Source organism: Daucus carota, chromosome 1, assembly GCF_001625215.2.
Source record: "Daucus carota subsp. sativus chromosome 1, DH1 v3.0, whole genome shotgun sequence".
In the NCBI taxonomy this organism is placed as follows: Eukaryota; Viridiplantae; Streptophyta; class Magnoliopsida; order Apiales; family Apiaceae; genus Daucus; species Daucus carota.
In genome coordinates, this window is record NC_030381.2 from 48,439,246 (window position 1) to 48,461,053 (window position 21,808).

Below are 21,808 nucleotides of genomic sequence, written 5' to 3' on the forward strand. Positions count from 1 at the left end.
ATTTCTAACTCGGATGTGTCGTTCTCCTGCAACGATAAGTGAAGGCTGTTTATACAGTAAAGTAAAGGTTGTTGCAAGCAAATGTCGTTATAAACCGTTATATTGGAGTCGACAAATCCAAACATGAGAAAAAAATATAGTCTTGACATGATATTGATAGTTGATGTCAATAAATTAACTATTAGTGATGTATGTTTGTTGGTTATTCTTTTATAATATTTGTTTTGTTCATCGGACATATTTGTTGTTAATTTTTATATTATTTACTTTGTATACATGAAAAAATTATTCATGCATTATCTGTTTGCTCCGTTCAAGCAACTTTTAAGAGGGTGGTTATATTTAAGTTAGATGTTTTTGTGCACAATCAATCCAAAAAAATTGAAGAAAGGTGACAATGTAAGAACATGATTACTTTAAAAAAAACAAATAAAATTAAGATTCGTCATACTTTAAATTGTTAATTACGTGTATAAATTTATTTTCATTTTTTCACCATGAATTATAGTCCAATTTTACAATTTTATATATTAGTATTGGTATTACATCAAGATTTTTATAATATAAATTTATTTTATCCTACAAATATTAACTTTGAAATATTAATATACTTTTTATAGACAACCATAAAATTATTTTATTCTACAAATATTAATATTGAATCATTAATATAATTTTTATAGGCCACCGCAACGCGCGGCTTCTCAACTAGTTTAATTATATGTATCTTTAATAAATTGGGGGTGATTAATTAATATGAAAATTTTAAAATAAATCATGAATTTTAGTTTTATTTATAATATTTTTTTTATTTTTAAAATAATTTCGGTTCCTTCGATCCGGACCGGACCGGACCGAATTATTTCGGTTCGGTCCGGTTCGGTCCATTGTAAAATTTCGGTCCGGTTCGGTCCGAAAAAAATCTAAACTTCGGTTCTCGGTCTATTCGGTTCGGTCCGGTTTTGGACCGAACCGACCGAATGCTCACCCCTAACAAAGAGTTAAAAAAAGGAATTTTGATAATCACTCTTTCACAATTTTGACTGTACTATATTTCTTCTCGAAGAAAAAGTCCATGAAAAATGAAGCACAAAATCTGTATCAGTATGTAAAATCAATATTATATTAAAACCCGTAGATCATAACGATTTATGCGATATTGATGTATTGAAGGACATAATTGTGCTCTAATTTCATGATCGTAGAAAAAAATTCTAAAAAGAAACAAAAAATTCTCACACATTCGTAAAGATATTGAAGCACGATCCAGGTAATTTCATAGAGCTTAATGCGTTGGTGGCAGAACTTATGCAATAAAATAGGGACTCATCACGACAGTTGATATGAAGATATCAAACTTTAATATTGAATCTGATTGTGCAAATGCTGTAAGTTTGTTAAAAAAAATCGTTTTATGGATGTAGCGACTTTGATGGATTAGTTGATAACATCAAAATGTTGACCCCTCATGTAGGGTTTAAGGGGTTTGATTATGTAGCTCGATCCGCTAATGGTCTTACTCATTGTTTAGCCAAAATAGTTTCGTCAAATCAGCTAGTATTGTTTGGAACATGGATACTCTCTATGTTGCAGGGTCTATATTTGTTGCAGACTTGCCAATCCCTATGTAATATTTTCTTTTTTGAATGAAAATCTTTGTTTTTCAAAATAAATAAATATTGTTATGCATTATTCAACAACTAAAATCGGAGTTGCACGAGCACACACTTGGATTGAAGATATATCCCTATTTTATGACACAGCATATGTGTGTGAGAGAGAGAGATTTTAATGTGCGTAAATTAAGAAACTATGATGGTTTGACAATATTATTTCAAAATATTTTGAATGTAGGTGTATAATAACATAATAGAAAGAATTGGAACAATGATGATTATGCTCAGAGAACAACGAAGATATATCACATAGATGCACATGCAAAACTCTGTTATTATAAATTCTGCAAGTCTCTATGATTATACGAAAAAATTCAAACAAATGTGAAGTGTTAGATAGTTGTAATAAGAGTACGCGAACTTGTTCACTTGAACTTAATGAAATTACTCTTCACTGCAAAAATGCAATATTATACATTATGGTTAACCGCTTTTGTTATATATTTAAGAATATTATATGGCATCAAGTGTATTATATTGTTATAAGTAGAATATTAGTACCAGAATATCATGTATTATATTATTCCTCCTTGACTAGTTGACTGAGGTTTTTATTAAGTTATGTAACATTATTACATCATATGATTTTATATAGCATTATATATTATTTTATTTAGAATTATCGATAAATAGTATTGAATAATATTGGGACACAATTTATTGGGACAGGAGAAGTATTTATAATATTAATTTAATATTGATAATATTTTTGGGGCAAAAAATAAAGGAGATAAGAACCAGAAAGCATGGTCGGAAGGGGTATCTATTTTAGTGAAGGTTCGGGGAGAAGTTTGGGAGAAAATTAAAAATGAATACGGTTACTCAACGCAATAGTGATAGTAATTGACGTGGAGGGGCGGCCGCCGTTGCTGGTTGGTAGCTGAAACACTAGTAGGTGTACTATAAAGACCACCCCTTTTAATTTCTTCATGCTCTTTGCCAACTTTGGTTGGCTACATTTATTGTCTTGCTACTTGACCGGTCCCTCTATTTTTTTTATAGTTTTTCCACACTGCCTCCTGTGGTTGACACGCATTTTAAGGCGCATATAAAATGTAGTTCAATAATTTATTTTTGTAATTTTTTTTGTATTAAAATTTAAACATTAGATTTTTATTCAAAAAAAAATTTAAAATAATTTATCGAACTACATTTTACGAGAGTATTAGAATGTGTGTCGAATTCCGTCCTCCCATGTAAACAAACTAGGAGTGCGGAGGGTGTACATCATAGTGTGCCATTTTGGACTCCTTAATTAACCCATTAGCACCTGGTAGGACCGGTAATTTTTTTCCCACTTTCTTTAGAAAACTTTTATCTTTTTCACTTGTTCTATCTATAAATCAAAAGCATAAAAATAGCATCTAGTAGAATATTTTTTTTTGTTAAAGTTTGGTGCATTAAAATAGGTAATTTTGTAGTATTTTATAATGAGTGTGTAGTACATGTCTGTAGCAGGGATACGCTATTGACCTCTGTAGTCAATTCAATTGCACAGGCCCAAAATTTTCAAGGACTCCCCGTTAGTATAGGCCCATGTATATGTATGTTATATGTTTTGGATATAATAGAACCTAGTTCCGGAAAGTAAATAAAATAGAACAGAGTTTGGTGATAACTAGTGTTTTACATAAAATATGTAAATTATTGTGAAATTATGATCAATATAATAAAAAGCTAAAATTTCTTTTAAAGATGTGCTGAAATTATTTATACAGTGTATATTTTTTTTAATAAGAGCCCAACATTTAAATCCATCACAGTTGAACCGGGCCTGGTCTATATTCACCGAAAACACAACGATAAAGTAAGCTACTTAGTTATAACAGCAGAGATGGGCTCATGAGCCCAATACCAGCTTCTTATTCAGACCAAGCCCATATTCATTAGCCCACTAACTTTCAGCAACCAATAACAAGGCAATTTCTGTTTATCTAATAAGAAAATGCCAGGCCTTTGAAATAGATAAAAGAGTACTTCATAGTAATTAACAGCAGCAAAATAGTTTTGTATGGCATAAAACCATTACAAAGAGACAACAAGTAGCTTATTATTCCAAATTGTAAACCATAAGCAAACACTATAATCTATTTGGATGGCCGAAGGGGAGCTCTAATGCTTGATCATGCGTTGAATGCAGAGAAAACCACCACTGAGTTGTGTCCACCAAACCCGAAAGAGTTTGAGATGCCTGCATTACATTTTTATAGTCCATATCAGCAAGCCGACACTTAAATTTCTAGCTTTCAAGATATGACTGTGATTTCATTGATATAGAATATGAAAGAGACGAAAGTGAACTTACCAACATTCACTTCATGCTGTTGTTTTTTGTTTGGAACTGTGTCAAAGTCTACTTCAGGTTCAAGGTTCTGCATTTGTTGTCATAGACAACGAATCGTGAATTTTAAGGATTAGTGACAGACGTATGAGGAGGACGAGCAAAATTAAATTAAACTGTTAGTAATCCAATCATTTTCTTTGTTCTTTGGGCTAAACCTGCAAGTTCACAGAGGTAAGAGTAATAGTTGTGATGGTACAAGTTAAATGTAGAACATACCACTTGATTGAGAGTAGGATGCAGCCATCCGGTAGCTATGGCTTTCACTGTCGCCACGCCTTCCAAACCCGCAGAAGCCCCCAAGCAGTGGCCTATCATAGACTGCAGCAGTATATGTATAGGAAGCGAGTGAGAAGCAACTTGCATACTTAATTCTTTGAAGATGAACCAATGTTAGAATGAGAGTTTACCTTGGTTGCATTAACTTTGATCTCTGACATATTGTTCTTGAATACCTTCTTAAGGGCATTTGCCTCAGCAAGGTCTCCAGCTAAAGTTGAAGTTGCATGTGCATTGATGTAATTGACCTGCAAATAGAAGGCGATGTTCTTAGTTCATTGTCAAATACTACAATGTATAGAATTAGCCCCCCCAAAAAAAAAAGTTAATTCAGTACAATAAGCTGTAGTTTCCAGTGATATGCTGATGCATTGCATTCTGTATCAGTACACAATACAAAAAAATCCAGAATCAACGCATTGGTTAATATTTGGGTGACATCTTATCCCCGTCTTGCCAAGCATAAAAACTGAAACTATGTATATCATGGAACAAATATAAACCAGTACTATTCAGAAGCAGATACAAACATAACATGAAAAATAGACCTATGATTAGTATTACTGAATTAAGAACAGAGGCATTACCTCCTCTGGTGACACACCGGCATTCTGAAGGCCACTCTGGATGCACATTGAAACGCCAACTCCATCAGGTCTTGGATCAGTCATATGATGAGCATCACAAGTGACTGCGCCACCCAAGTATTCAGCAATTATGGGTGCACCTCGCTTCATAGCATGTTCCAAACTCTCCATCACCTAAATAATTTGCAAATATCAGAATTCACAAACCTCAAATTTAATCAAACAATTAGGACTTTAAAAACAGCCACCACAAACCAAGAGATGTAAAACATACCAAGACTCCAGCTCCTTCACCCATAACCAAACCATCTCTATCGACATCCCAAGGCCTAGAAGCCGCCTTGGGATCATCATTCCTCTGCGACATTGCTCTGCACGAAGTGAACCCGCCCAGTCCAACAGGCACAATTGCAGCTTCAGCTCCACCAGCAAGCATCAGATCAGCTTCGCCACTACGAATGTGGTTGGCAGCCGCGTAAAACGCATAATTCGAGGTGGCACAAGCAGCAACAATGGAATAGTTTGGCCCCATGAAGCCAAGATCAATAGCAAGCAATGCAGAGCCCATGTTGGTAATAGTATAGGGTATGAAAAAAGGTGATATTTTTTTGTAGCCTTTTGTGATGAGATTCTCAACACCATCACAAAACACTGTAAGGCCACCCATACCACTTCCAACAAGCACACCTGCACGCTCCTTGTCAATCTGAGACACATGAACAAAAAAAAAACAATTAACAAATGTCCCTGACCAAAAAAAAAATTAAAAAAATTAACAAGTGTAGTAATTAAGTACTAATTATGATTACAATAAAGTGAATTAATTGACAAATATAAAGTACAATAATTACAGCCAGCTAGGTACTTTTTATATTTTATTAATTGCATGCCTGATGTAGTTGATCAAAGATAGATGTAATTAATCGTTCATATAAGTTTCGAAACATGAATTTTGTGTGGGCCCGATCGGACGTATTTGGAAAAAACTAAATAAAAAAAATAAAAGAGAAATCTATATGCAAAATTTGTACAGGGTGGTCCTCCACTGTACTCAACTTTTTCCGGCCACGAAAAGTGACGGCACCGCACCCTTTTCCCCGCAGAAGATCGGAGTTACAAATCGTAAAAACAAAGCTAAATAATCCACAAAAATAAAAAAATTCTCGTAAAAAATGTTTTCCGTATTTTTAAAATTATTAAGTACAAAAATAACCTTGGAGCGCATGTCTTCACCGAGACCAGCATTTTCGAGTGCTTTTTTCCCCGCAACGATGTTGTATCGCAGACAATTATCAAGCCTCCGATCATTCTTGCTGTCTATGTACCCTTCCGACGAAAATCCTCGGATCTGCGCCGCGAACCGTGTCGGAAACTCGGACGCGTCAAACCGATCAATAAAATCCACCCCGGATTCCCCTGCAAGAAGCTTGTCATAATAAGTATCCACGTCATTTCCAAACACCGAGACCACCCCCAGACCGGTTATGACAACTCGTTTTTTCGGGTCTTTTTCACGTCTGGGAGCGGCCGAGGCTGCGAAAACCGAAAACTTTCGAGGCGGTTTAGGGGATGTGAGGGTGGGATTGCGGTAGCGGAATGCTGGAGTGAATGTGGAGTGAAGTAGGGATTGCATTTTGGATTGAGATAAGAGGGCTCGTAAGATGTAAATCTTTGTGTATTTCTGTAGAATGGATTGCTCTAGCTTGTTGTAAATGTGGAGAGGTGTGAAGGGAGAATTAATAGGGGGAGGAGTGACAATAACGAGGTGAAGCTGTGGTCACTTTGAAGTAGAGGCGTTATGGAGTGTTCTGGATTTTCTTCTGATTGCGTAATGATGGCATGCAAACTGTACATGCGCATGTATTTGTATGAGCACCACTCCATTTTGTAGTTTTTGTTTTTTCGAGTATATTTGTAAGGTTCACTTGATAGTTTCAAAAAAAATTAAATTTTTTGATGATAATATACATGTTAAACTTTTATTCATAATTCAGTTTAAAAAGATAATGTTAATTTATTTGAGGGATATGTAATATATAATACAGTGATACGTGATGTATAAATCGGTGATTCTGTAGTTAAAAATAATGATAAAAATTGGTCAAAATTGATTTTAGTTTGTAGGCCAATCTGATTTGTATTTTAGTAAGTATTTATATATAAACACATCAGTGGTCACCAACCTAGCCCAGTAGTAATTACGTTAGAGAATTTATGATTAATAATTCAATATACAAATTGAAAATATGATTTATGAATTGAAGAGCATTTTTTTATTATTATCGAGTACATATGTTCTCTAAGTTTAGAGTTTAATTTATGTAAGACATATTCTCTTCGACAGTAATATATAACTTTCAAGATCTCCAATGAAATAATGTCTCTATTATAATATACTAAAAATTTGGATTACAAATTATGTGCGGAATAAATTTCTGATTTTTTTTTATGTTGTGATCAAAATAGTGTGAATTAGTTATTCAAAATAAAATAGTGTGAATTAAATTTAAATCTAATCGAAACTTATTTTGGATTAAATTTTTTTTTATCAAATCGCGATAACATAACATCCGAATTCAATAAAATCGTCAAGTTACAAATGCATATAAAATATGTCAATCTAACTATATGACATCAAATATCGATGACTCAATTGAAACGGACAATCCCAGCTGTGATGCACTTATAACCACACATAAGTATAAAATTACATGCGAATAGTGATGTACTCTATAAATTAATAATCATACATAAGTACAAAAATACATGCAGAAAAGGAATTGCATGCGAATGGTGACAAAAGTGGGCACAAGTTTCATAATTTCTATTTCTAGAGTGACATAGAAATTCGGGACTATCAATTATATTTAAGGATTCCTAATATTATTGTGTATATCTTCTTTTCACCGGAAATGTTCTTTAAATTCATTTTTAATATTCCTAACTTTAAATATAAAACAAATAATTAAATTAGCACTTTGTAAATTTAAATATTTATTTTAATAATAAACAAAATATGCATGTCATTGAAATTTTGTGAATTATAAATGTCATATCTTTTTATAAAATGTAATAATTGTTATACTTGCTTAATTTTTTTTAATTAATAATTATATACACACACACACACACATATACATATACACACATACACACACACACCCACACGTATAATTGACATAATTCTTATATATTTATTAAAAAATTAATTTGATTTTTATATAAAATTAAAAAGGCAACTATCAAAATCGACAAAATATTAACAAAAATGATCCTTTTTCCAATGAATAATGTCAAAAATAGTATATATTTATAATAGTAATTTTATAAATAAACTATTTCCCCTCAATTTCATTATATATTATCGACAGGAAAAGATAACATTTATTTATAAAATCAAAAGCTTTATAAGCCTTTGCTCGATTCACTCTTTATTTTTCCTTTTTGGATGTTGTTTATATAATAAAAAGTCTTCATAATTTTTTTTTATTTCATGTTTGATATTGGTAGATCGCCTTAATTTAATTTCATTTATTGAAAAATTTTCAAAGTGTAAATTTCTCAATATATTTAAAAAAAATTGTTTGTTTTAATTTAATCTCATCCATTTCATATTCATTCGGTAACCATTCAAAAATTTATATAAATTAAACTAAATTTAGTGAAATGATATTCCTTTTTAAGATATAATAGAGTTCAATATTGAATTTATAATACTATTGTTTACCTTATATACGAATTATCTACTTAAGTTTTTTTAAACATAAATATTAAACAAATATTATTATATTAAAGCATCAAATGGAAATAAGTAAGAACCGATCAAATTTTAAAGATAGAATATTATAAAAATATTCCATATAATACTAAATTCACAAGAACAGTACACATTTCCAAGATGATATATTTAAATCTTATTGCATACTCGTGTATAGACTATAGATAAGCTCAACAAATAAAAATTAAATATCCATGTCAAACATAAACCACCAATATTTTGTTATTTTCTATTAGAATTCTAAGGTGCATTTAAACACAACAATCGAAACAAGCAAACTCACATGCCGAGTTTGTATCTTATACAAAATATCATCTCCATGTTATATTTATAGTTGCAAACTTGCATCTAGACACCATTTTTTATTAAATAGATACTTAAACTGACATCTCATATTACATGTAGCAGCACAAGATGACTCTACATGCATTTTCTTCTTTACTCTCAATATATGTATGCATTTTCTTCTTTACTCTCATCCATGCACCATCATCACTGTAAGAGCGCATCTGTATTTTACAAAATATTAGTATCTATGACAAAAAATTAGTAAGCAAACAGATCTACAGAATTAACGTTGATTTTAATAGAGAAAAGTAACTAAACAAGATTTGTGAAGGTGTTCTTAAAGGATAGTTGGATACCTGGATGTGATGAATTGTTCTTTCTTTGAAATTGATCATCATCATTCATAGTTTTTACAAAATATTATAAACATACATTGAATATATGACCATCAGATAGAAGAAAGAAAATGGATTAATTAGACAACTGTGAGAAAAGTGTTGATTTACACAAATTTCCATCAAGATGTTAAATATATATAGCTGACTAGCTGTGAGGTACTACTGTATCCACTTAGAGATCAAGATACGTGTACGGCATAGATGGCATCAACACACCATACAGTACATGCAGCTTTCCGCGTGTAATTATGCAACATGCAAGTGCATGCAGAGCGCCACGTACATGTGCATAGCGCTTATAATTGGCCACGTACATGTAATTAGATAGCCACGTATAATTACATGCAGCTCACCACGTATAATCCTATGCTTTTAGAGCTTGCCCACATACATATATTTAGATATATAAATATTTTATTTAACATCCCCACTCTTGATGTAATATTTATACATAAAACATATACATGCAACTCTCATCCCTGCTAGCATAGTTTTTAATATATTATTTTTCATGTTCTAATATCTTATTTTCATGTAAAAATTATTATATAATTTTAAAAAATTCTATTTATCTTAATAATACATATAGAACTTCTTTGTGATTATTACAATAATTAGTTAATTTTATTCTGTCTTAATATATCTATTTGTAACAATTTCTTATCTTTATTATTATATATTATGTTAGTGTATATCGTTGAAACATTATTATTATTATTATTATTATTATTATTATTATTATTATTATTATTATTATTATTATTATTATTATTTTATAAATTTTTATGCAAAACATATTTTTAGATTTACGGATCACTATTAAAAATGACTAATTTGTTTACATGTTTGATTGATATATAACCTATGACAAAACTTATATACACAAATATATATATATATATGTGTGTGTGTGTGTGAATGTATGTAAATATGTATGTGTATATATATATATGTATGTATGTATGTATATGTATATTAAACTTTGAAACATATACTGAAATTAGTAATATGTATATTTGACTAGTTTTATATATTAAATTTCAATATATTTGTATTAATATTTGTTGATTGATTTATTTTTAAAATAAAAAATAATCAATTATTTTTAGAAAAAAAACTCAATATTAACATAATCTCATAACATAAAAAATAATTTTAATACTTCAATACACAATACAAAATACTCTTATCCAGTAAAAATAATATTATTTTGATTATTATATATATTTATTTAAATAAACATATCATCATTATGATAGTGTTTATAAGTATGTTAAGAAGATGATAATGTAACAACTTAAAAATATTATAACTATAATATATAAAATTAAGGAAACTACGGTCATAAGCTATATAGTTGTTGTAAATAGAAAATACTGCTTATGCAGGAGAACGATAGATTAGTTTGTAGCTTAATTACTCGGTCAACAAGTAGAAATTTATGTATGATATAATGTACAGTTGTTCCAAAAATGTTTAGAAAAATAAAAAAGAGACACTTCTTCCATCTCATGCCTAATTAAACAATTGACTAATGCTGGTGGGTGAATCGATTGTTGCTTAAAAATTGAACTGCTAGTGGCTTACTCATTTTTTAGTGTCAACTTATTTATATGGATAGTATTCTGATGCCGGCTACGAGCGACCTCTGAACAAACACTAAACCACGGCTGAATAGCTGTTTTTTTCCTACTAATGCTATTGACTAGTTCTTTAATCAACAATGGTTTATTCACTAATATGATGATAGTTCTTATTGTTCTCGTTCTAATTTTACATTTATATTTAATTTAAATTATATTCGGCCGCCTCAGTACTTGAAGTTTTAAAAGAGTTCGTATATTAACTCGGTTAGGCAGGATCTCCAATCCGAGTTCGTCTGGTCACTACAGTGGAGTGATGTGTTGATCTTAAGTTTTCCTATATTGAGAGAGGACACGTAACTCGGTAATAAAAAGTCGAGGATTCGAAACTTATCAAAGACAAGATAAGATGGTTGGATGACCGCCAGTTTAATTATCAATAGTAAAGTGGGTGATCGGTGAAGTGAAGATCAGGTGAAAAAGGAAATGGTCCAACAACAATTAGAGAAGTTTTTTACAAGACTGAGAACAGTACATTAGAAACATTACATATTATTCTTGATGAATTGCAATAGAAACGGTGACTCACAATATTATGAACAATAAATAATCCAGCAACACATACAGGAAGAAAGAAAATTTCAGTTCACACGGAAACATAAAGTTGCATAAGCCATGTCCGCTCAAATAATCGATCAGGCAATCAGGCGGTAGCCGGGACACCGAAGCAAAGAGCAAAACAGCACCGGAAAGGGCACAAGAGGCAGTTGACAACAACGTAGATGATTTCACAGGGCAAACACGCGACACATAGAGCACAAACACCACAACATGCCCAACAAGCCTGGCTATCTGTTAGCTCTCCGTCTGCCGGTGTTTCGAGCAGCTGGGCGGCATTTGACTCCTCCGTCGACATTGTGTTAATGGGAAGTGGAAATGAAACTTATGTTTCTTGAGGAAAATATATAGGTTGTCTATGTTTTCCTGTTTTGCCTACTCTGTAAGCTCTCATTTTATAGAGAGATCACAGGAGACTGAGAAGGGGAGTGGACTTTGTACAGGGCAAGTACTCAATAATATCGTTTTCTAATACAAATCATATTAGTTTATATTTATTAAAATCTAGGTATGTCTGGATAAAATACTCATTTTTTTTCCATCTATCTTACATTTAAGATATTAAATTTTATTTACCTTTTCATATTAAGATTAGAAATTCCACTGGAGTGTCTCGGGTAGAAGTATGCATTACTGGAATATCTTTCAAAACATTTCAAAAAGCGAAAGATGTATTTTAATTGGATTAAATTTTTTGGAAGTTGATAAATAACGAATTATACACATTTTCCGGTTAAGGACAAAGGATAACAAAATTAATATAATCATCCCCATTATTGCGTTGAATTTTCTTCTAACAAACTCTCCTCCTGCCTACTCAAATTGATGTTACTCTTGATACACATGCTTGTGTAGTAGTTGCTGAGTATTGTGGTGGTTATGTCCACTGTATTATTCTTAGGTTCTCTAACTACTTGTGCTTAAATATTTCTTTTGAATGGTTCCCTTGCGAGTTTGTAAGGTTCCTACTCAACAAATTAATTTTACTTAATCATAATTGCCTCCCTGGCTAGCTAATCTTTGGCATCGCCTCATTATGGTCCTTATATATTGTATACTTTATTAATTTCACCTTAAGAATCTGTATCAGAAAGACAACTCAACATCCGCATTATACTATATGAGAATTATAATTAAATGAATCGATTCTCAAAAGTCGTTCAATGTCGATTGATAATTCGATCGAGTGCTCAAACTCAACTGATATTACATTATTTATATGATAATCACATTTTATGTCTTCGAGTCAAACTGGACATAACTTGATATAATGTTGTAATATTTAGTATATATAAATTCAAAATAACCCAAGTACGTAACACTCGTATACTTATTATAATGTTATAATATTTACTATATATAGTTTTTATTTATATATATATAAGTAATTAATGATTAAATCAAAATTAAAATAGACACTAGAAACTAATTATGTAAATTTCTGTATAATATAATTTTAAGATCTTATAAAAAGCATCTCATATAGTTAAAATACATATTTTCATATATGATATCACGTCATCGGGTTGAATTCGATACTTGTCAAAAGACAAGGCAAGATGATTGTTTGGTCATCAAAAATAATAAAGTCAGGGTAATGAAGATTATGTGAAAAAGGACATGGTACAACAACAATTAGAAAAGTTTTTTTTAGGACTGAAAATAGTACATTATAACATTACATATTATTCTTGATGAAGTGAAATAGAAACGGTGATCGACAGCATTATGAATAACAAATAATCCAGCAACAAGTGCACAAATCGACAGAAAGTAAGAAAATTCCAGTTGATCACACGGAAACATAAAGTTGCTTATGCCATGTCTGCTCAAATAATGAGGTGATCAGGCTGCAGCCGCGGCACCCAAGCAAAGAGCAAAACAGCACTGGAAAGGACACAAGAGGCAGCTGAGCACAGCGGTGATGATTTCACAGGGCAAACACACAACACATAGCGCACATCCACCACAACATGCCAAACAAGCCTGGCTATCGGTTAGCTCGCTATCCGGCGTTTCGAGCAGCTGCGTGGCATTTGACTCCTCGGTCGACATTGTGTTAATTGGAAGCGCAAAATTGAACTTATATTATCTGAGGAAAATATATGTTGTTTGCCTTTTCCTGTTTTGCCTACTCTGTAAGCTCTCATTTTATAGAGATCACAAGAGGCTGAGCAAGGGATCGAGTGGACTTTGTACAGGGGAAGTACTAAATATCGTTTTTAAAATTAATATAGATCATCCCCAATTTTGTGTTGAATTTTCTTCTAACAAACTCTGCTGCCTACTCAAATTCATGTTACTTGATTCACATGCATGTTGATTCACGTGCCCATGAGTATTTCTTAGTTCCCTACTTGTGCTTAATTAACTTTTTTTGGATGGTTCCTTTGCATGCGAGTTTTTAAGGTTTCATATACTCAACAAATTAATTTTACTTAATTCTAATTGCCTCCCTAATCTTTGGCATCGTTTCATTGTGGTCCTTATATTTAGTGTGTTTTATTAAAAAGATAAGTCAACGTCCATTATACTATATTAGAATTAATTGTAATATGAGGCCGTTTGAGTGAGTTTAAAATAAGTGCTTTTTGCTTAAAATAAAAAATTAGATTAGAAATTAGAAGCAAGTTAAGACTTATAAGTGATTAAAGTGTTTGAGAAATAAGCAGAAGTCCTGAAACAAAAGCTAGCATTCCTAATTTTTTATAAGTGCTTCTTGATTTTTTACGTTTGTACAAATAAATGCTTCTAACTTAACTAGAAGCCCGGCTTTTAAACCACCCCTGTATATATGTGTAAATTAGTTTTCTAAAAATCGGTTATTGCCGGTTAATAACTCAATCAAGTTAATAACTCAATCAAGTACTCGAATTCGAACCTCTCCAAGCTAATTTTTTATATTATTTTTATGTTAATATGATTTTAGTTCTAGCTCGAGTCGAACTCATGATAATTCGGGTCAAACTCGATATAACTCAGATCAGAACTAAAAAAATTGAAAATTTATGCTAAAACGACAAAAATAACTCCAGTATTTAACACTCGTATACTTAATATATAGTGTTATAATATTTAGTGAGATGTCCTATCATTTCTATACATTTCAAAAAAAATAACTTTTAATAATATAAAACACCATTACATCAACTACTCTTTTCCCGGTATCTCCATTTTATAATAATATAAACACTATTACATCCACTACTTTACACTACTATCTCAAATATATTATTAAATATAAATGAGTTCCACTATTATACTCGTTTTTCATCTCACTTTACATATTTTTTACATTTTTTCTTGATAACCCGTTTCCAACCACTTGACGGATAACAACCCTGCTTTTGTCGTTTACGTCACATTTTAAAAACATTTATCGGTTGATTCTTGAGTCTAAAGAACATGCGCCTATACTTTTTACAAAAAACTTTGTCCTTTTTTAATGTTGATTATTTGGACAAACTGCATGACGCAGCAACGATACGCACAGAATAGAAATATGTGATGATCAGGAAATTCTAATAGAAGACTCATATATTTGAATAAAGTATCTTATACATAGAATTAAGAATACTATCAGGAAATTCATGTATTTTATAACATATTCGGTATATAATATATATATTTCTCTACATTTTTTGTATATAAAAAATCATAAAATACTCTCTTCATCTCACTCATTTTTATATAATTTTTTCACTGCTCGACACGCACTTTAATGCTCTTATAAGGTACAGTGCTACAACTTATTTTTTAATATAATATTTTTCTATTTAATTTTAAGATCAACATTTATTTCATTTAAACAACTCTTAAACAGTAGCAATATAACACAAAATATGTGAATAAAGGGATCATATGTTATAAAATACAAAACAGACTTTAATTATTTTCAACATTTTACAATTAACTTGTATTTTATGTTATATATATAATATTTATCATCAACGTGCTTTGTTCATAGTTCACAGTTATACTAAAATCTACCACCATTTTTTGATAAACAAAGTCAATTTGTACATGCTGAAAAAAGAAAAGACAATTTGTGCATAGAACAAAGGATAACAACCCTGACCCTGTTATAGTCGTTCAAAGTTATATTTTAAAAACATTTACCGGTTGAGTGTAAACAACATATACTTCTATATTTAAACTGAATTTTGTCCTTCTTTGACGTTGATTATTCGAACAAATTACATGATTAGACGACGATACGCACAGAAGGTACGTCACATATAAATGCGCACATGCGAGAAATTCATGTTCGAGCCAAATGGATTATAAGTCGCAACTCATAAGTTAAAACAGAAAGAAGTTGATTGAATGAATTAATATACAGTAATATAATTATATTTAAGTTTAATCCACAATAAATTGGTTTATATTTTACGATTATAAACCCAATCGTATTACCTCCTATATTTTTTCCATTTAATATTTTTTTCATATTCGTCGATACTCCTTAAAAAGTGAAATGAGGCAACATTAATTGTCCTCAACACTCAACAGCGGGAACCATTTAATTTTACGAAAACCAACGAAATACTCCCTCTGTTTTGATATGTTAGTCGTTCTAGAAAAGTTTAGGTGTCTTTTAATATTAGTCGTTCTCTTATTTTCAAAGTACATTAATGAAAATTTTCCTATCTTACCCTTATTTTGTTAATCCCGTGCATGTTGAAAAACCCAACAGTTACATAGAAAATTGAACTTTTTCACCTACGGCTACCCTCTTCTTGTACTTTAAAAGCACAAGAGTGTTAAGCTTAATGTATCCTCTTTCATTTTTTTTATCCCACACAATGAGTTTCAACCTACCGTCTCAAAAAAGAGAGAAAGATGAAGAAAAGCTCCCAATATTAGAAGTCCAGAAAGAAGCTTATATAGAAAAAGGTGAAGAAAAAGTCACTGAAACAAGTCATATAACAAAAGGTCTCTGTGAAGAGGTAATATGTATGTCAGAAATATATTTTCCTCTTGTCAAACAATTTCTTTTGCAGGAGCCTCAATATCTCAAAAAAGAAGAAGAAAATGCTTTCGTGAATGATGGAGAAAACAAGAAAAAGAAAGCAAAATGTGCTATTGATTTGAATAAGCCTCCTCTGGAATAAAATGCATGTGCAACTATCTGAAAGAAGTATTATTTTAAATGTTTGATATTGTTAAATATTGGTGGTGCTATGTAATGATAATTTTGAAATGAAAATTTTCATTTAGTAAATTTTGTGTTTATATTGTAGATTTTTTGGTTTTTTTTGTTTAAGCATTACATTTTCATTTGGTTGGTTTTAATTCTACTTTTTATTCATTATTAATATTATAAAAGAAAATAGAATTAGAGTAATATAGATTTTATTGATGTGAAATAATCCACAACAAATTTAAAATTATTTATGTGACATAATTCTAAGATTTTTTAGAAATTTCTTAGAAAAATTAATTTTAAAAAGTTCTGCATATAAATAAATAAATAAATATGTATAGTTAAATAATTAAATAAATAAATATGTATAATTAAATAATTAAATAAATATGTATAATTAAATAATTAAATAATTAAATATGTATATTTATTTATACACTTGATCTGGCTAAATCATGCCACTAAACACAAAAGGTTGTAACACAAAAGCTTGTAACCATAATATTAGAATGAACCTAAAGCTGGATAAATCTAATATTACACTTCATTTAAAAATTCATAAACTGAATTAACAAGACCTGCATCACATTTTATTTGAATGGGTAGTTGTCCACGTCTCTCCAAACCATCTTTGCCGATGTGTGGAAGCTTGTAAGCATTACTACCTTTCACTTTCATCGTCTCCATCATGCACAGCTGTAAAGTTAAGAATATGTTATTCAATTTTTCAACTGGATAATTTTCAAATGTTTCCTCCACTGCATTCACCAGATCATCTATTGTTTTTGCCACCTTCTTGTACCTCAAAGATTGAAGTGCTCTAAAAAAACCAAGGTCTAGAACATTCATATCTGGAGAGTTTGGTGGTTGGCACATTAACTGAATATCAAAACCACTTTGCTGGGCGCTTGACAAAACTCTATATCTTTGGGATCCACATGAGTTCTTGCATTATCTTGCTGGATACAAATAAGTTTATGCATATCTTCACGTGGCCATTTTGCTCGAATGTCACGTATCACCTTTTCAATCAAATATGATCTAACTGTATCTCTTTTAACAGAAGTCATTGCCTTTGTCTCAAGTGTACCTGCAACTCGATTCACACTACTCCTCTTTGCAGGCTCTTTGGTGATAAATGGGTAGATGCCAATTTTCCCAGAAAATGTAACATTGCCTTGACCATCAAATCGCGGACGAGCTACAGCAGCGAGAAACATGACTTTGGTAACAAAATTTTTACTTTTGCAAGTACGATGAGGCTCTTCTTCATCCGCCAAAAGATAATAGGTCTCACATTTTTTTGACAAGTCAAACCACTTTTCATCTATGTGAATGACATTCTGCATGTCATGAAATTTGGGATCATGAGGCAAACTTTCTTTGTCAAGCATGTCTAAACAAAATTGTAGTCTACCTTTCTTGTTTTCCTCACTTAAAAATGGTTTGATTGCATTGGAGTGACGCCTTATATCGCCTGACTTTAGATTCCTGCTTAGAACTGATGTGCTAACTTTTAGAGCATTAGCTGCATCTCGAATAGTTTTTCTCTCCTGTAAAGGAATGCTCCGAAAATGATCCAAATCAATATGTATCCGTTTGCGACCACAATTTTTTGTTCTTTTATGAGATACATCAGTCACCCCATTCTTCATATTTTCTTTTGATCGTTTCCAAACACGTTGAACTGTACGCATGGATACAGAGAACAATGTAGCAACTTCTCTGCTGGTATTTTTCTTAAGCTTTCCATTCACGCTCATCCTTAAAAGGGCAAGGTAAATTGCATTTCTTTGTTCATTAGATAATATGTTAATCTTTTTTGGTTGTATTTCTTCACCTACAAATTAAAAAATTCAAGTTGATAAATATATGCCTAGTCAAAAAATTTGAAGGAAAAATTAAGAAATATTACACCCAAGAAATTATTACCCTGCGACGGGAAGCATTCACCAGTTATATTCTCTTCCTGCATTACTTGATTTTCACCTATAATAAAATAATTTTTTATATCAAAATTAAGTACACTTTATGTAACTAAAAAAAATAATATTTGCAAAAAATAATAATTAAAAAGAGACAAATTATGAACAAAATTAATTTAACCGATAACTAACATAATTAAAAATTTTGTTACAAGTATTATAAAATTTAAATATGAAATAAAATTACTCTCAGAAAATGGATGTGCATTCAAGTCTATATGATTATTTGTAAATTCTCCGTGCTCTATAAACTCCTCATGAGCACCTCCTGTAGCAGTACATAAAAACAAAATCAAATTAGAATAATTAAAATGGTTAATTATTGGAAAAATAAGTACTCATTTAAATAAATTTGTAAACCTGTATCTTGTTCATGTGTTGCTCCACCTGTAATAGTTAAAAGAAATTAGAAAAAATAATAAAGTAATTTTTTACATCAAAATTAAGTATACTTTATGTAAGTAAAATTAAAAATAGAATTTGCAAAAAAAAAGACAAATTATGAACAAATAAGATCTAACCGGTAACTAACAAAATTTAAAAATTTGTTACAAGAATTATGAAATTAAAATATGAAAAAAAATTACTCTCAGAAAATGGATGTGCATTCAAGTCTATATGATTATTTGTAAATTCTCCATGCTCTATAAACTCCTCATGAGCACCTCCTGTAGCTGTACATAAAAACAAAATCAAATTAGAATAATTAAAATGGTTAATTATTGAAAAAATAAATATTCATTTAAATAAATTTGTAAACCTGTATCTTGTTCATGTGTTGCTCCACCTGTAATAGTTAAAAGAAATTAGAAAAAATAATAAAATATTTTTACATCAACATTAAGTATACTTTATGCAAGTAAAATTAAAAATAGAATTTGCTAAAAAAAAGACAAATTATGAACAAATAAGATCTAACCGGTAACTAACAAAACTTAAAAATTTGTTACAAGAATTATGAAATTAAAATATGAAAAAAAATTACTCTCAGAAAATGGATGTGCATTCAAATCTATATGATTATTTGTAAATTCTCCATGCTCTGTAAACTCCTCATGTGCACCTGTAGCAATACATAACAAAACTAAATTAGAATACATTATCATTTATCCAATTTTTCTTTAGAAAATTGTCACCCAAAGAAAAAAAAATTAAAATGGATAATTATTAAAAAAATAAGTATTCATTCAAATAAGTTTATAAACCTGTATCTTTTTCATGTGTTGCTCCACCTGTAATAGTTAAAAGAAATTAGGAAAAAATAAGCCAAAATGCATGTAAAATAACCATTCATTAATTTAAATTAATTTATTTTTCTAAACTTTCATTCACATATAAAGAAAGTCATTAGCAATTTCACCTACAACTAAAAAATACTTTTTGTATGATATAGTAAAATTAAAATTTAAAAATTATAAATTAAATTAAAGTACCCTCAAAAAATGGAAGTGAATTCAAGTCTATGTCATTTTCCTTAAAATTTTCTTGAGTCACTTGTATAAACTCAAATTGCCCTGCACAGGAAAGAATGATTTCATTATCAAAATGCAAAAGAAGACTACTTTAAATGGTTACTTGCAAAATAAAATATCCCACTTCATACTAAAAATATTTGTATGAAATGCAAAAAATAAATATATTACGTTAAAAAGAGTACTTGGATGCATATTACTTTCTGAATTCTGAAGCATGTCATCTGGAGAAATATTTAAATCAATACACTTGGTACCCATAACTTCTCACTTTAGCTTTACGCTCTCTACAATTTTTTGAGTACTGACTATCTCAACATTGCTGACTATCTCAATATTGTTTACAATATATAGACTTTAATTGGAGGGAAATTATAGAGGGAAATGAAATTTTAGATTTTTATTCAAATTTTAGTTAAAAGTGGGGGAGGGAACTTTAAAGAAGAATTTAAACAGGTCAATAGAAATCATTCAATTTATTAAACAAGGCAATAAAAATCATTGAAAATTGATTCAGTAGGTTCCCCATACAACAGCAGTAAATATACATGCATGAAGTTACGTAAGGGCAGTAGTCAGGATAAGTTTTCTTAATATATGTGCTAACATCTTAAACGACTAACATATCAAAACAGAGTGAGTAGCATATAAAACGAGGCCTTTCATTTATAACCAATATGTTTAACCACTTTTCAAAAACAACCAGTTTTTTTCAAGTTTTCAAAACTAACCAGCCTAATTGTTTTGAGTTTGAGCAACCCAAACAGAAAAAATTGATATAGGCACACAGGTCGCCCCTGCCAAGGGCGACCGTACTGGCAAACACAGATCACTTGGTCTTTGGCCTTTCATTCTCTCCATGTGCATCACTTAAATAATATTTAATGTGCACCTTTATTTAATAGTTAATATTAAATAAATATTAATTCCAAATATTAATTTCCTTAATTGCAAATATATTTTTTAATTGTATATTATTTTGTTTCGTACGAATATAATATCTCAATACATTATTTTCGAAATAATATATTTTTATATTTTATATTTTATTTGTATTTATCTTTCAAATGTAATATCGAATATTAAATAATTTTGTATTCCAAAAGTTAGTTTTTCATTTTCAAAATTTTTAATTCCGAATTATTTGATTAGTTTAAGTTTAAATTTTATTAATTTCGAACATTAATTGATTAATTCCGAATTATTTGATTAGTTTACAGTTTAAATGTAATGTCGAACATTATTTGATGTAGATATTCCTTTTATAAATCGATTAAAATCATGTTTAATTGATTGATAACCTGTATAAATGGCCTACGTGGTTATAATAGAAGAATAAGAAAGTTGATTATATTTTTATTTTTTTTGTAAGGGAAAGTTGATTATATTTGATACTGAAGTGTTTGAGAATAATAAGAAAAAGAAATTAATCACTTTTACTTAACTTAATATTCTATGAAAAAAATAAAATAAATAATTGTTTTTTAAGGAAAATAAATAATTATTATTTATTCGTTTCCATATGGTATATAAATAAAATATTGTTAAATATGTTTATTTATTTTTGTACTATTACACTATATGAGTCAAGTACTTATAAAATATTTAGTTTTAATTTATTGATTAAATACTTAATTGGTATTGAGAAATAGATGTA

At 30.0% G+C, this 21,808-nt stretch overlaps 2 protein-coding genes and 2 long non-coding RNA genes across 4 annotated transcripts; all 4 read right to left on the bottom strand.

Moving 5' to 3' along the window:
* Window positions 1-3,581: 3,581 nt before the first annotated feature.
* Window positions 3,582-6,711, bottom strand: LOC108192295 (3-oxoacyl-[acyl-carrier-protein] synthase I, chloroplastic). Its single transcript, XM_017372802.2, has 7 exons — window positions 6,097-6,711; window positions 5,158-5,589; window positions 4,884-5,057; window positions 4,428-4,544; window positions 4,237-4,338; window positions 3,982-4,048; window positions 3,582-3,867 (listed from the first exon to the last, which is right to left on the bottom strand). The coding sequence occupies exons 1-7, from the start codon at window positions 6,514-6,516 to the stop codon at window positions 3,800-3,802; spliced, it is 1,380 nt and encodes a 459-aa protein (XP_017228291.1). The 5' UTR covers window positions 6,517-6,711; the 3' UTR covers window positions 3,582-3,799.
* Window positions 6,712-17,569: 10,858 nt separating this feature from the next.
* LOC135150548 (uncharacterized) lies at window positions 17,570-18,457 on the bottom strand. Its single transcript, XM_064086915.1, has one exon. It carries the CDS (start codon window positions 18,455-18,457, stop codon window positions 17,570-17,572), a length of 888 nt encoding a protein of 295 aa, XP_063942985.1.
* Window positions 18,458-18,864: 407 nt separating this feature from the next.
* LOC135151189 (uncharacterized) lies at window positions 18,865-19,355 on the bottom strand. Its single transcript, XR_010289770.1, has 3 exons — window positions 19,267-19,355; window positions 19,040-19,066; window positions 18,865-18,947 (listed from the first exon to the last, which is right to left on the bottom strand). It is a non-coding gene; the product is annotated as an uncharacterized LOC135151189 (long non-coding RNA).
* Window positions 19,356-19,438: 83 nt separating this feature from the next.
* Window positions 19,439-20,263, bottom strand: LOC108200586 (uncharacterized). Its single transcript, XR_001802761.2, has 4 exons — window positions 20,113-20,263; window positions 19,885-19,911; window positions 19,665-19,742; window positions 19,439-19,466 (listed from the first exon to the last, which is right to left on the bottom strand). It is a non-coding gene; the product is annotated as an uncharacterized LOC108200586 (long non-coding RNA).
* Window positions 20,264-21,808: the final 1,545 nt, after the last annotated feature.